Below are 16,394 nucleotides of genomic sequence, written 5' to 3' on the forward strand. Positions count from 1 at the left end.
TATAATCAACAGCAACATATTTTTTGTAAGGTTTACTTTACCTTCTAGTAAGTGTGCCACACACTACCACCTGGGGTAAAATAGCACCATATCTCTGATCCATATCTCTCAGTTTAGGGGGAAGGTCTTTACTATCTAGCCAGACCACTTTCTGATGCCTTATTCGGTCTCGGTTGTTGCGCCAGTAAGAGAGCATTCGGGCAGCCGTTAGCACCTTAAAAAAAATCAATAAATATTGTCAGAATTTTTTGAAAAACTGGATTGTCACATTTCGGACGGGTGTTTTTTGGACCACTGGCGACGGGATTTGATAATTGTACACATTTAGTTTAGACCTTAACAAAAAGATAGGTACATAATATTCACATAAAAAACATCAAATAAAGCCTTATTTTCTGACTTTGAAATGAGACCGGAAAGGTAAAAATACCCTTCCCATCCTTAAGCATCAAAGGAGTGAGCGATATATGAAACAATTTTGAAACATTGTTCTTAGATCACTAGAACTTCACTAGAGCCATCTATTGGTGAGAGGAAAAGACTTCCATATGCTTCTTCATCTTTGATGAGATGTCAAAAAATTGAAAAACAACTATAATTGGAGGTAATCCTTATTTGTGAACCAGTATTTGTCCGCCTCCGTAGTGTAATGTGGTCCGCCTCCGTAGTGGTCAGCACGCTCGGCTACGGTTCTGGAGGTCTCGGGTTCGATTCCCAGGGGGGTCAATTAAATATAAGTGATTTTTTCACTCTGATATTTATTCCATATTACCCTGGACTGGTACCTGAAGAGGAGGGCTGATCACCTTTCCTTCATGTGTAAACGATCAAGATAACACTGCGTTTGTACGATGCAGTGCCCTATGCACCATTGGGGTGCGGATAAGGGTTTGTGTGATTTGGTTTTTTTTGATTTGTGAGATATCTGCAGTCGTCTTATGCTCGAGTCTTAAATGCGTACAAATGGAAAAAGACGCCACCTTTTCAGCATCTGTTCCCTCCCCGGCCAGCACATTCTCGCTGAACTTGTTGATGAAGTCTTTGGCCAGGGGATTCCCCACGTTGCTGCTGGCGCCGTCCTTGTGCGGTAGCCTCATGAAGAAGCAGGTTCCACCGAGAGTCACACCGCTCCACACGCCGGTTCCTGTGTACATCCCGCCAGTTTTGTCCTTATTTTTTTTCGAGTAATAGTCGCGTTTTGAGATCTGAGACTAGAAATAAAATTGATTTATTTATTCATTTTTCATCATACTCATAATTACAAATTAAAACAATGTCATCTCACAGAGTTTTCAATACTTATTAATAAATACACATTTGACAATACTTATTCAAAAAACTATATAATAATGATAATAATAAAACCCTTATCCGCACCCCAATGGTGCATAGGGCACTGCGTCATATAAACGCAGTGTAATCTTGATCGTTTACGCATGAAGGAAAGGTGATCAGCCCTCCGCTTCAGGTATCAGTCCAGGGTAATATTGAATAAATATAACAGTGAAAAAATCACTTATATTTATTTCACCCCCCTTGGGAATCAAACCCGGGACCTACAGAACGGTAGCAGAGCGTGCTGACCATTACACTACGGAGGCGGACTATATGCAAGAAAATTATGACATACAATAAATACGACATGGTCGAATGATGCAATCTATTTCAGATCTATCCACTTTCATTATCTTAGTTTCGTTATTTAATTACTTTATGGATATGGGAGCTCACTGTATAACTTCATGGCATAATAATAATAAAAATAAATTATTTCGACCAAAAGAGGTATGAATTGATTTTGCTTGATGTTTTCTTGTGTTCCAGATCTTGTAGTTCTATGTAAGTTACCATAAAGTGTGTTAATTGTGATTTGGGTGATTTACGGGGAAGTGCTTTCTTGTGTTATGCGAGTGTAATTTTTAAATGTATATGTTTTAAAAGGATTGGTTTAGCAAACAGTTTGTTGTGGGTATGTGTGAGGAGAAGCATGAATGTGGAAGAGGCGAAGAATGTTTGCAATGACAGATTGGTGTGGTGGTCTATTCTCTGCCTAGGCCTGCGTGCGGCAAAGCGGCCTGATTATTTAGTTTTGAAGAGTTGATTGATCAAAATGACAATTTAACAAAATGACAAATTAACAAAACACAAATTAACAAAATGAAAATTTGACACAACGAGAATTTAACAAAATGACAATTTAACAAAATGACAATATAACTCACTTCCACATCTTTCCAGAGCGTTTTCAATACCGCTTCACTCTGTGTTGAGTTTGCAGCGAGATGTTTTGGATCCACTACGGGACACCTTTCCACAAGAGCTTCAAACGGGACATTGTTGCCGTTGTCATCTTCACTACCACTGACCATCGCTTCATCCTCAGAAGGCCTGTCTTTCCTGTAAGGGACTAGGAAGCCCCAGCCCTGTCCTTTGATGAAATGAAGCGGATATCCTTCCCAAGATAGCGACATAAGTTTCGGGGTAATCTGAAAAAATCATAAAATATTCGCATTATAAACCCGAACAATAGCGACCACATATGGAACACATGAAAAATAATGTTTTTGTAATATTTGGATGAGCAAAGATACATGGCCTTGGTTGTATTAATGCATTGTTGTCGGGCAATTTTTTCATCAATAACCCTAATTAGCATACTAATTAGGGTCGTTTACTAATCACAAGCAACCGCAAACCCAATTCTAATCCGTTAAATATTTTTTGGTGTCTCTCGCGCTCTACCAAAAGTATGTAAAAGCGTTTCCCGCAAACAATGTATTAAGACATTGTTGTTGGGCAGTTTTGTTCATCAACCCAGACCCTAATTATACTCAGACAGTCTGCCGTCCGACCCTCAGTATACTCATCACAAGTAACTGCGAACCCAATTCCTATCTGTTCAATATCTTTTGGTGTCTCTCGCGCTCTACCAAAAGCAAGTAAATAGAATCCTCATAAGCGTCTCTCGCTCTCTACCAACAGTATGTAAAAAATGCTTTTAAGCGTTTCCTGCAAACAATGAGTTAATTTGATTTTTTTGAAAGCAAAAAATACAAAGTAAAGCATTCCTGAGCATTATTGTAAAGATTATTTTAAAAATTGCATATTTGCTAGAATAGTTATCAAATCATCAAGTGAAATGTTGCTTTAGCGGGGTTTCGAATTCCCCTTTTATGGTGGAGACTGACCACAGCATTTCGTCGTAACGTAACACGTTACGATGCGAGCATTCAGGCAGTCAGTACAGCAAGCCGAGCGCTCCATTCATAGTTTCGGATGCTCGCCGCGAGCGATGTTACGACGAAATGCTCCCGTCAGTCTCCACCTTTAGGTCTGAGGAGGTTTATAAATTAAACCTTTTTTCAGTAAAACCATTTGCAGTCTAATACCTGCATGCTGGTGCTAATGTGATGAGGCCCATGCACCCAGCTGATTTCGCCGTTTTTACCATACTTGGTGCAGAGCTTCCGGTACCACGCTGGATATCCGGGCAAGAAGGGCGTCCTAATGGGTAGAAGGCTTCCCTTGTCAAACAAGTGTTTAAATTTATCTTCAAGCGGATCAGGAAACTCTTGTTCCCCTGTCTCGTGATTCGATTTAGACTTATTCAAGTCATTCTTTTTGAAATCATCATTTATTTTAAAAAGATTAAACTGTCCTTTATAGTCGAATCCACCGAATACCTTGTCATTTGGATTCTTCACAAAGTCATCGCAGCCAATATTAAGAACTCCATCAGTCTTAATACTCGCATTTTCAGATACTGCTTCCGCTTTTTCATTATTCTTTTTAGATTTTTTAATGACTATGACTTTTTCCTTTTTCAGTTTCAGTTCTTGTGTGGACCAGTCCTGATCCCACATCCATAGATCTTTTTTGTATTCCTCGTTGTGCATCAAGCGGCAAGCCTTGTCAGCTTTTTTGGCAAGAAGCAGCTTACATTCTAAATTGACATCTTCATACGTCAGATCCGAGGAATTGATGTACTCTGTCCAGTTTGAATTCACAGGTAAATATGCGGTACCTGAATCAAACAATAATTGATTGTTGAAAAATACAATTAAATACGTTGACTGATAAAAGGCGGCCCAAACATTAAACAATTTGAAATTAAAAAGGAAAATTTTCCTTAATATTATTTTTGAGATTACCAAAAATATGAAGTAAGTAGATATTATAATGTCTGCCTCCATGGTGTAATGTTTAGTGTGCTTAGCTACCGTGCTGGAGGTCCCCGGTTTGATTCCCAGGGTGGGGTTAAAATAAATACTAGTGATTTTAAACTATAATATTTATTTAATATTACCCTGGACTGGTCCTTGGAGTAATCACCTTGCCTTCATTTAAGTAACTATCAAGATAACATTGCATCAATAAATGCAGTACCCTATACAAAATTGGTTGCGAATAAGGGTTAGAAGAAGAAGATGCTCTTATAATACTAAAGTTATCAATTTAAAATTTAAGAAATATTTATTTTTAATTGGTCTGGGTTTCTGTTGTTTCTGTTTCTGTTTCTGTTTCTGTTGTTTCTGTTGTTTTTTTCATCTCTACCTTTCCTATCCTTCACATCTTACCTGCATACTTTCCTATAGGCAAATGTAGTTAGAAATAGGACAAGAGGAAGGCTGAGGAAAACATGACATGGCTAGGTCTGGAGTAAGAATAATCGGAGGGTATGTATGACGAGATGCATGAATGTGTAGAAGGCAGATTATTTGCAAAGACACATTGGTATGGCATTCTATTCTCTCTGCCTACCCTTGCGGATGAGGTGTGATGGTTAGTTAGTTAGTTAGTTAGTTAGTTATTTATTTATTTATTTATTTGAACTTTTTGTACAATATGTGTGTACATTGGCGGGCTTATTGCTATAAAGCAATATCTTCCAACCAACCAGTGTGAACCAACAGACTAATGTGAACGATCTAGGCTTGTACCTTTTGATGTCTGTTAGAAATTAGTGGGGAGATAATGCTTGAACAGGTTAAGACAAGGATAAGAAAAAAGAAAAACAAAGAAACATAAGAGAGCATAATTACAAATTAAGAATTTAAACAGGGTAACATGAATAGAAAAACAAAATGACGATAGAGTAAGGAAGGCATGGGAAAAGGGAGGGGTCAGGGGAGGAGGAGATGGACGGTTAGGGTTCTAAGGTAAGATAATAATTTACAACATTTTGAGTGTGTCCAAATACTTGTTCACAAAATCTGGATTTTCTCCAATTACAGGAGTTATTTTCATATTATTTTTGACATCTCATCAAAGATGAAGAAGAATATGGAAGTCTGGGCATTAACGGGGCTGACGACCGTCATAGGCTGGTTTAAGTGATCACTTTACACACGTGTAACATTCACCAATTCTACCCATTATTGACAACCACACTACTCAAATTCATGGAAGTTCTGTATATATATGCTTCTTTACATCTCACCAATAGATGTCTCTAGTGAAGTTCTATTGATTCAAGAACAAGGTTTCTTAATTGGTTCATATATACAGAACTTCCAAGAATTTGAGTAGTGTGGTTGTCAATAATGGGTAGAATTGGTGAATGTTACACGTGTGTAAAGTGATCACTTATCCTATGACGGTCGTCAGCCCCGTAAATGCCCAGACTTCCATATTCTTCTTCATCTTTGATGAGATGTCAAAAATAATAAGATAATGATGTTTCAGGCGTTTTAGTTACCTATTTCAGTTAGTTAGTTACCTATTTCTAGCATTCCAGCAAGCGTGACTGGATGAGGGAATCTCTCCTTGAACATCGGATAGATATTTCTCAAAACAGCTGATGTAGCAATCACGTCACCAGCGCAATAATTCATCAGATTCTGAAAATCATTCTTCACATCGTCTAGGCTTCCTTCTACGAAAATGTTTCTGGATTCCTTGGAGATTTCTTTTCCGCAGTAAAGCTTATGCACCTAAAAAGAGAATATACAAAATATTACCGAATCAATTATTTATTTATTATGTTTTATATATTATTATTTACTACAAAAAACGCGATTAGAGTGTCAGAAATGAAGACTCTAAGAAGCATATCAGGCAAGAGTCTTCGAGATAGAATACGAAACGCCAGGATCAGGGAAATATGCGAGATCAAAGATGTAGTTAGGTGGGGAAGGCAAAGGAGACAATGGTATGCGCATGTGAGGAGAATGGAACCATCCAGACTCCCCCACATCGCACTGTACGGCCAACCCCATGGTAGACGACTCCAGGGCAGACCACCAAAGAGATGGGTTGATAGCTAGGAATCGACATCGCAGGAGGCTAATCCCTCTTAAAAACAAGCCACAAGGCCTACAACAAGATGAAGAAGAAGAAGATTTATTATGTACTAGCTGTACCTGGCCAAGCCAGGTATTAGAAAACGATGAAACAATACCATTAAAAAAAATTAAAATACGAGTCATGGCAGCTGTCAAGAAACACACAATTACACTCTCCTTATTATTCATCATTCACTTTATGTAATACCACTTTTTTTTAAAATGTTTTTTATTTTTAAAATTTAATTTTTGTATTAATGTTAGACCGTAACAATTTCATTTCAATCTTCGTTTGACCTGATGATGGAATGGTAGTCACAAAGTAGTGTTTTTTAAATTATAAGTGGTATTACACAAAGTGAACGATGAATGATAAGGAGGGTATTATATTACCATACCACAAAGTTAGCGATGCCTTTAATATACAAAATATAAACACACTATCCCCCATTATCAACGTTTTGTATCGAGTGTGTTGCCATTACGTTCAACAGATGGCACTGCCATTTCAAACAAATGGATATTAACATTTTTGTATATAAAAGTAGATGAAATCACGTGTGTATTATTATGCTTCGACGTTGCATCAAAATTTCAAAGCGATGGTGAATAATTTGAAACAATGATTTTGAACAAACTAACATTTTTTAAATAGATTTACCTCTGCTAGACTATTGAGAGAACTAATTTGCAGCCAATTTTCATCATCAGGATCCACTTCCTTGTTAGATTTCAAAATGGCTCTTTGGTAACTGGTGACTCCGCTAACACAGACGTGCATCGACATTGTATCAAGGAATCTGGTGCCTAAAATTTATAAAGAAAAAATAATAGTTTACCTACAAATCAAAGCACGGCATACTGACCCAATCAACATAAACTTTACTGGTCTGAAAGACTTATATCTGAGATTTTTTATGGCATGCATACATTTTTACGTTTCAGAAACCTTTATTGGTGGTAGTGTTATTTTCAGAAATCTCATATTGCGGCAGTATGTAGAATACATATTTGTGCGTTTCAGAAACCTTATATTGCGGCGGTGCGGACATATTTGTGTGTTTTAGAAAGCATTTGAAATGTTGTGATTTCGAAGAATACTCAAAATATCATGGGTTGAAGAGAGTTCCAAAATATTGTTTTAAAATGCATGGGAAAAAAATTAGAAGTTTTAGACACTGATGAAAAGATGGACGGACTATTTTGAAAATTGAAGTTGAAAAAATAAACCATAATATTTTGAAAAATCAAAGGTAAATAAATGTAGCATAGGAAAAAGTTGTATGTTTAACCTGGTTAAAAAACTAATAGCAGTCTATAGTCTCAACTTGAGATGAAACATCTATCGTTTATATAAGAAAGGAGATGGAAGTCTAGGTAATAAAAAAAAATGTTAATAACACTGGTCAACAATTTACAACTTTTATTTTGTAACTTGCATGAAAATATCTGATCTTAATGCACTTTGCATAGCTGAATTGAAAAATGAAAGGAAAAAAAATGTAGCACGTCAGATTTTTGATTAAGGAGTTTTTAAATTCTGATATTGACTAAAGTTTATCTTATTATTTATGTACAAATATATATAAACATATAATACTATCGTATTCCATATTTATAAGTTAATATATTTCCACTGTTACTCCATAATTATCAATACTTTTTTTGATCCCTTAGACCTTAGACTAGAACATGTCTAGGTACCAACCACTATTACGGTTTCAACGTATGGGGCCATACAAATAATAATATGACTGTAACATCAAAACTTGATGTGATACAAGCTTAACACCATATAGACTTTGAATAAGAACGATTAACATAGTCCAAATCAGTCATCAAAATTTCAGTTACAAAATCATTGTTGGCCAGTGTAATTTACCTGTTCGAACAAGCCAGTACTGTTCCTTGATTCGCGCTCTATCATAAGACACATTATGACCGACTACAAGCTTAGGTTTCAATAGATCATCATTAAGCTTATAGCCTTTAGTGGCAGAGAGACTTTCCAATGGTATGAGATCATCAAGTCCGTAGTGTATGGTATCACGGGGCTGGGCACTGCCTTCCACCAGAGTTTGGCTGACCCATCCATACCTAGAAAACGGATACAATACAAATATACAACAGCAGGAATATTGCCCGAGATAATGGGAAATAGCGGGAAATGCAATGATTGAACCGGTAGTTTTACAAATTACATATTATTAATTTAGATTGGCAGTGACAGGGATATTGAAAGCTTTTAACTCTGACCACTCTGTAAGCCAGACATTCTGGCCCATAAGATTCTAGTAGGCAGCTCCGTGCGCCACAATGTCTGGCCCGGCGCAGGTATAACTTTAATCACTGATTTCTCTATCACCTAATATATTCTACCAAAAAATATTTCAGATAAATACAATTAATCTTAATTAACATGGTCATACAAATTTTATCACAGTAGCTGATCTGTTATGAGAAAAAATGGTCAGAGAGGAAAGGGTTAAATGTAAATTCACAGCAAAATTGGGATACAATTTTGTTTCACATTTTCTAAAAATTTCGCAACTTAGTTCATAAAACAAAAACAACAAAAAAATGCTTTACAAGAGGTCAGTCAGGAAGCCTAGATGCTTCTGTATCATATATGGGAATGCTGTGGGACAGCTTTCAATACCATTTTTCTGACATATTTGTGCCCAGAAATCACCATCCTCCTTGCAGACAAGCCACTAAAACAGAATGTTTGCGGGATATTCCTTTTTAAAAAACTTTGAATTTAATGTAAAAGGTCATATTCCTTACCAGTGAGTTGGGCTGACAGCACATGCCAATGTTGGGTTAGATCCAGCACTCATACAGACTTCAATATCAAATACCAACGCTTCTTCGGGTGGAAAATCAACAGGTATGGCAACTCCGTCCTTTCCATACTGGTGCCAACCAGGTTCAAACTTCCACTTCTGTAATCCCGGTAAACAGAAAAGTTAGCATAATTTTCAGTTCTTGATATCATGAACTGTGGTACCGTGGGAATTTCATGAACATCATTCTGTGGTTCTACCTCACCTTGCTATAACTTGATTCCTATTTTAAATTTAGACAAACAAAAATAATATTGAATTGAAATATCTGCATACTATAATAACGAGGGTATTTATTTCATCAAATACTCAAAATTAAATAAAAAGGAATATTGTAGTTCTAATTATATGATGAGAGCTGGAATTACAATTAAAAAAATAATGTGATAACTATGTAGTAAAGATAGCTTTATTAATTTAAGTTATACTTGGTAAATACCACTATTTATTAAAATCTATAGTGACATATTGCTCACTCTTTTCAAGAACGTCATAAATCAAAAATTGTCAATTTTCAGTTGTGCGTGTTTTCGGAATGCCCAGAAAATGTACTATATCCCAGCAAAAGCGGCATATTTTTAACTTAATATTTACCCGCTGAAGGGGAGAAAGTGTTGTTTTTGCATTTTAAAGAAGAGGAATTGTTTAATTATTTTTTTAAATATTCTAAATATTTTTCAAATGGAGAAAAAACATTCAGGTTTTACCTAAAAAGATCTGTTGCACGGTAAAAAGTTCAATAAGTGGCTTGATATTTATTTTTAATACATTGTATTATATTTTTAAACTTTGAGAACGATCCCCTAAAAAATTAAGTTTTTTGATATATGACGTTGTTGAAAGGAGTGAGCGATATGTTTCGAAGCATTCCGCAATATATCTTAAATTAAAATATTATTATTTAAATGGTGGTATTTACAAAGTAAAACATAAATTGAAAATGGATAAATATTACTTCAAAGTAACTGCTGAACCAATTAATGAAATTAGATAACTTTTATGTTAATTCCTGAACTTAATTTCCAGCAACTTTGGTTTTTATAGAATCAGATTGATCAGTTTTGTCACAAGTAAATGATACTGATAAGAAAATTTATTTATAATTTATTTTTACTAAACAAAATTAAAGTTATGAACGCTACATAATTAATGCTTTATCATTTCACAGTAATTCTAGTTCACTTATAATTAGTAATTTTAAATGTTTTTTTTTTTAAATCAACAAGTATTGTATCATAAGTATAGCTTTACATATTTTTCAATCAACTTTTTAAGGCATTTTATAACCAGTTGTTGATGCATATTATCAGAAAGTTAATGTAACGGTAAAAACTGAAATTACTCTTTGTTTTTCTCCCAAACGTTTTATTTTACTATCCACATGAATCAGAAGAATGAAGGGAGATAAGAAAGATGAGATTGCTGAGAGATAAGTCTACCAATATTTAATCATAACATACCTTTGGGATGGAAGGAATATCATTTTCGATCAATTTCTCAATGAGATTTCTATAAGGAGCACTTTGTTGTTCCCCAATATTGTAAAAATGCTCGAGGATATCATTCCCTTGAAGCTTTGGTAATTTAATCTTCACATCTGGCAATTTTGGGCAGTCTTCTGTTTTCATTCCATGATCGTGTAATTGTCTCCGACATCTAATCATATGAATAAATCAAAAACGTAACATCAGTAAAATAAATAAATAAAAAATCTGACAAAACTGTATTTGACATTATATATAATTTTAAATACTTGATTAACTTTGGTATTAATGTGAAATGGTGCTTTTAATGTTACATAAATACAAGCCCCGGCACAAGTTTGATATCATAGCATCGCTGTCATCAGCAAACTGGTTTGTTTAATTTAACAAACAAGCAGATGTTTTCAAAATTTGACATAGATTTGCCAAAATTTGAGAAAACAATATTAAATTACTGCGCTGTTCACACATCTCCATTTGGCCTTTTTTTAAAATAAGACCTTTTGAAAATATTTAATTGAATGATTTTCAAAATATGTATGTTATTATAGGCAAAAGTGTACTTACTAACTAACTAACCATCACGCCGCTTCCCCACAGGGGTAGGCCGAGAGAATAGAACGCCACACCACTCTGTCTTTGCAAACATTCCTTGCCTCTTCCACGTTCATGCATCTCCTCATACACACCCGCCGATTGTTTCGACTCCTAACCTGACCGCTTTCAAGTATTTGGCATACCTAATCGTGCCAAGTTTTTCTCGGTCTTTCTCTATATAGGCAGAAAAGCAGCGCCTACCCTGGATTACTCGCGTTCCATATAGAAACACAACCAGTGAATACTATGCCTTATCCTTACCTAAATCTACTCCCAACCCTGATCAAAATTTCTGTGCATGCCATTGATTACAGATATCTCAACATAAGATGAAACGTCTTTCATTTTTGTAAAAAAGAAGATTAAAAAAAAAAATCTGAACACCCCAGGGCTTATTACCTGGCATTTGGCTTTCATAGGCGATCACTTTATACGCTTGTGTTACATTCACCATTCTGACCATTATTGATAATCCATATTGCATTAATTTGTTTAAGTTGTATATTTGCAATGGTCTTGGATTCCTTTCATATTCGAGTAGTTATTTAATAGATTTGGAAGTAGGGCCGATTTTGACGGCATCATTTGAGACATTTTGTGAAGAATATATATCTTACTCCAATTAAACACATGAGATTATTCCGAATCAGTTTACATATATTTTCAGAATAGAGAGATTGAAAAACAATTCAATTTTTAGATATTTTACCTGTTGATTATCAACAATTTATTATTAATTATCCTATCAAACACTGGGTTATTCACCCTACGGATGATATATCGATCTCAACTTGAAAAATCTATCATTTTATGCAAAAGAAGATGGAAGTCTGTGTTAATAACATAAAGCGTGAAAATATACAATAAATTGCTGTAAGGTTTAGAATTAACATGTCTGAATAGTACAGTAAAAAAACTAATATGTTTTTTAAACTAGTGTATTAAAATACTTACTTGTACATTAATACATTTTTTTTAAACCCTTTCCGCACCCCAATGATGCATAGGGCACTGCATCATATAAACACAGTGTTATCTTGATCGTCAACACATGAAGGAAAGGTGATCAGCCCTCCGCTTCAGGTACCAGTCCAGGGTAATATTGAATAAATATTGGGGTGAAAAAATCACTTATATTTATCAAACCCGGGACCTCCAGTACGGTAGCCGAGCGTGCTCACCATTACACTACGGAGGCGGACTTTAAATAATCAAATATATATTTGTTATAAGTGAAAATAAATTTTAAAGAATTCTCACATATGGTGAAAAAGAAAAGGTATTTACTTCAAACAGATTTAACAGAGGGCGTCAGTTCTGAGTTACAATAGTGATAAAAATACTCCATATTTACAACTTACAAGCATTCAGGCAATGTGGATGTTCCACAATGGGCACAATAGTGAATTTGCAAGGTCACCTATTATGCCAACTTATGCCAGGTTGTAAGCCTTGTGAATGCCCTATTTCGAATTCCATATTTTCTTTGTAAAAACAGATGCTTTGTCTCTGTTCAAACTTTTTCTTATTAAAAGTATCCAAAAGCAGATCATAAGCATACTTCAAACATATTTAAACCTGGGACCTACTTTAAGAAGTACCTACTTAAGTAGTTTTTATTTATTATCAATAAAAACATATTTCTGATTAACTTGCAGCACGGGGTTGTATTTATAATCTAAAAAGCACTGCAATAACAAAAACAAAAATGTGTAATTTTAACTTACCTTTTGATAATATCCGAATTTGGGCTTGCATTTTCACTAAATTTATCAAATAGCTGCTCACATATGTTTCTTGACAGCATCTGAACATTGATTTCGTTCGAACGGAATTCTCCATCTTTTGTATTTAATTGGTCATTATTTAAACTCTCAGACAAGTCCAAATTTGGATTATTCCTTACATTTGAATCGGATTTGTTCTGAGTTTGCGCAAATTTTTTTTCACGGGGCGCGCCTTTTATTAGGCGAGTTTTAGTATTGGGTAAAAATATTTTTTTCCCATTATCGCCATATTTGGATGATAAATAACGATTTTGCTTGTTTACACGTATCAATCGATGAAAGTACCACACGCGAAACATTTTACCATCGCAAAATAGGTTTAATCAAGGAGACGACAATAAAACAGACTTCCGCAAAACCGGTCGGAAAGTAAGGTTATCTAAATTTGACACAGCGTTCAGAGTAAAAGTAAAAATGACATCGTAAAATAATAGGTTTAAACTATAAATAAGTTAATGTGGAGTACAGACTCACCCGACGATGACGGAAGAACTTTATTGGTACTGAAACGACAACTAGTCAATAAGTACTGAACTGAGCCGATATTGAGCTGTCCTATTGTGTCAAATCTGTCAAAATCGAGTTTTCAAAACACGCGGCTCATGCGCACTTTCAAAGATATTATATTACGCAGTATAATTTTCATCGATTGTTTGTGGCCTGTGGGAAAAATAATTTGAGACAGTGTTATCAGATGCGAAAATAAATTAATAATACAGGTGTTTTTTTACAGGTATACAAATTCACATTTGGTTGGTAAAAAGATATTGCTTTTCAGCAATAAGGCTATCAATATACATGAAGTTTAAATAAATAAATAAATTTCCGGCTATAAATTGATGGTGGCTTCCGCCGTGTGGCATGTTGCGCCATTTTGTTGAAACCAGTGAATACTATGCCTTATCCTTACCTAAATCTACTCCCAACCCTGATCAAAATTTCTGTGCATGCCATTGATTACAGATATCTCAACATAAGATGAAACGTCTTTCATTTTTGTAAAAAAGAAGATTAAAAAAAAAAATCTGAACACCCCAGGGCTTATTACCTGGCATTTGGCTTTCATAGGCGATCACTTTATACGCTTGTGTTACATTCACCATTCTGACCATTATTGATAATCCATATTGCATTAATTTGTTTAAGTTGTATATTTGCAATGGTCTTGGATTCCTTTCATATTCGAGTAGTTATTTAATAGATTTGGAAGTAGGGCCGATTTTGACGGCATCATTTGAGACATTTTGTGAAGAATATATATCTTACTCCAATTAAACACATGAGATTATTCCGAATCAGTTTACATATATTTTCAGAATAGAGAGATTGAAAAACAATTCAATTTTTAGATATTTTACCTGTTGATTATCAACAATTTATTATTAATTATCCTATCAAACACTGGGTTATTCACCCTACGGATGATATATCGATCTCAACTTGAAAAATCTATCATTTTATGCAAAAGAAGATGGAAGTCTGTGTTAATAACATAAAGCGTGAAAATATACAATAAATTGCTGTAAGGTTTAGAATTAACATGTCTGAATAGTACAGTAAAAAAACTAATATGTTTTTTAAACTAGTGTATTAAAATACTTACTTGTACATTAATACATTTTTTTTAAACCCTTTCCGCACCCCAATGATGCATAGGGCACTGCATCATATAAACACAGTGTTATCTTGATCGTCAACACATGAAGGAAAGGTGATCAGCCCTCCGCTTCAGGTACCAGTCCAGGGTAATATTGAATAAATATTGGGGTGAAAAAATCACTTATATTTATCAAACCCGGGACCTCCAGTACGGTAGCCGAGCGTGCTCACCATTACACTACGGAGGCGGACTTTAAATAATCAAATATATATTTGTTATAAGTGAAAATAAATTTTAAAGAATTCTCACATATGGTGAAAAAGAAAAGGTATTTACTTCAAACAGATTTAACAGAGGGCGTCAGTTCTGAGTTACAATAGTGATAAAAATACTCCATATTTACAACTTACAAGCATTCAGGCAATGTGGATGTTCCACAATGGGCACAATAGTGAATTTGCAAGGTCACCTATTATGCCAACTTATGCCAGGTTGTAAGCCTTGTGAATGCCCTATTTCGAATTCCATATTTTCTTTGTAAAAACAGATGCTTTGTCTCTGTTCAAACTTTTTCTTATTAAAAGTATCCAAAAGCAGATCATAAGCATACTTCAAACATATTTAAACCTGGGACCTACTTTAAGAAGTACCTACTTAAGTAGTTTTTATTTATTATCAATAAAAACATATTTCTGATTAACTTGCAGCACGGGGTTGTATTTATAATCTAAAAAGCACTGCAATAACAAAAACAAAAATGTGTAATTTTAACTTACCTTTTGATAATATCCGAATTTGGGCTTGCATTTTCACTAAATTTATCAAATTTCCGGCTATAAATTGATGGTGGCTTCCGCCGTGTGGCATGTTGCGCCATTTTGTTGAAACCACAGTTCTGTTACATCAATGCCATTTAACTGAGGTACGAGTAACTCAGTAATCATGGTTATGTATCGCTTTCCATTGACCGTAAAATTCTATGGTAACCGTAATATCTTAAAAGAATATGGGCCAATGATTGCACCCGCTCATAAAGCACACCAAACAGGGACTTTTAATGGATGAAAGTGCGTCTTGACAAAGGCTTCTGGGTTTTCCCCACTCCAAATTCGGCAATTCTGCTTATTGACATAGCCATTTAACCAAAAATGAGCCTCATCGGTGAACAAAATTTTGCATTGATAATGAGAACCAAGTCGAATATTGTTTTCTACCCATTCACCAATCCTACGACGCGCAATGTGGTCATTTAGTCTATTTATGGTAAAATGGCAACCGTGCGTGATCCCTCGTGAAATGCAATCCCTGCGGCTAAATGAAAGATGATAAATGTTCAACAGGTGTTATAAAAATAGAATGCAATGCTGAGATAAGGAATATCAATAAAATTAAGAAAGGTGTGTCGAGATGGTTTGGACAAGTCTATCAAATGAGTGACGACAAAACAGTTTAAATTTATCACAAGAATGTAACTGACAATAAGAGCAGGGGAAGACCGAGGAAAACTTAATATGATCAAGTAGCGCTTGAAAGTGGTAAAGTCATAAGCAAAAATAATTGGTGGGTATGAATGAGGAGAGGCAAAGAATATTCGCAAAGACAGAGCATTCTGCCGTTTTATTATCTTTTTATCCCTGCGGAGGGACGGTGTGATGGTTAGTTGGTTAATGTAAGTAATCATTTGGTATTGTAGTACTGTAACACAGGTTGAAGAAATGTTGGATAGATATGTTTATCACCAAAATGATTATATATACTTGATTCGCTTCGCTTTGAGTATTTACAATTTCCTAGAC

The 16,394-nt window shown here is 34.9% G+C and overlaps 2 protein-coding genes across 2 annotated transcripts in view; both read right to left on the reverse strand.

Moving 5' to 3' along the window:
• LOC148304785 (putative RNA-binding protein EIF1AD) overlaps positions 1-13,578 on the reverse strand; it is a 75,112-nt gene extending 61,534 nt beyond the window's left edge. Inside the window, exon 1 of the mRNA XM_088267737.1 lies at positions 13,473-13,578. The gene's annotated coding sequence lies outside the window, so the exon portion shown is untranslated. The remainder of the gene's footprint in view (positions 1-13,472) is intronic.
• The window catches only part of PolG1 (DNA polymerase gamma, catalytic subunit tam), a 36,046-nt gene extending 22,468 nt beyond the window's left edge, over positions 1-13,578 (reverse strand). The window contains exons 1-10 of the mRNA XM_088267736.1: positions 12,939-13,578; positions 10,591-10,786; positions 9,072-9,229; positions 8,167-8,381; positions 6,946-7,091; positions 5,720-5,933; positions 3,390-4,024; positions 2,223-2,486; positions 981-1,211; positions 42-214 (exon numbers count right to left, since the gene is read on the reverse strand). Of these exons, the coding sequence (XP_088123862.1) occupies positions 42-214; positions 981-1,211; positions 2,223-2,486; positions 3,390-4,024; positions 5,720-5,933; positions 6,946-7,091; positions 8,167-8,381; positions 9,072-9,229; positions 10,591-10,786; positions 12,939-13,297 (2,591 nt within the window). The 5' untranslated portion in view covers positions 13,298-13,578. The remainder of the gene's footprint in view (positions 1-41; positions 215-980; positions 1,212-2,222; positions 2,487-3,389; positions 4,025-5,719; positions 5,934-6,945; positions 7,092-8,166; positions 8,382-9,071; positions 9,230-10,590; positions 10,787-12,938) is intronic.
• Positions 13,579-16,394: the final 2,816 nt, after the last annotated feature.

Source organism: Brachycentrus maculatus, unplaced genomic scaffold (genome assembly GCF_059751285.1).
Source record: "Brachycentrus maculatus isolate JH-2025_06_01 unplaced genomic scaffold, ASM5975128v1 h1tg000304l, whole genome shotgun sequence".
NCBI lineage: Eukaryota > Metazoa > Arthropoda > Insecta > Trichoptera > Brachycentridae > Brachycentrus > Brachycentrus maculatus.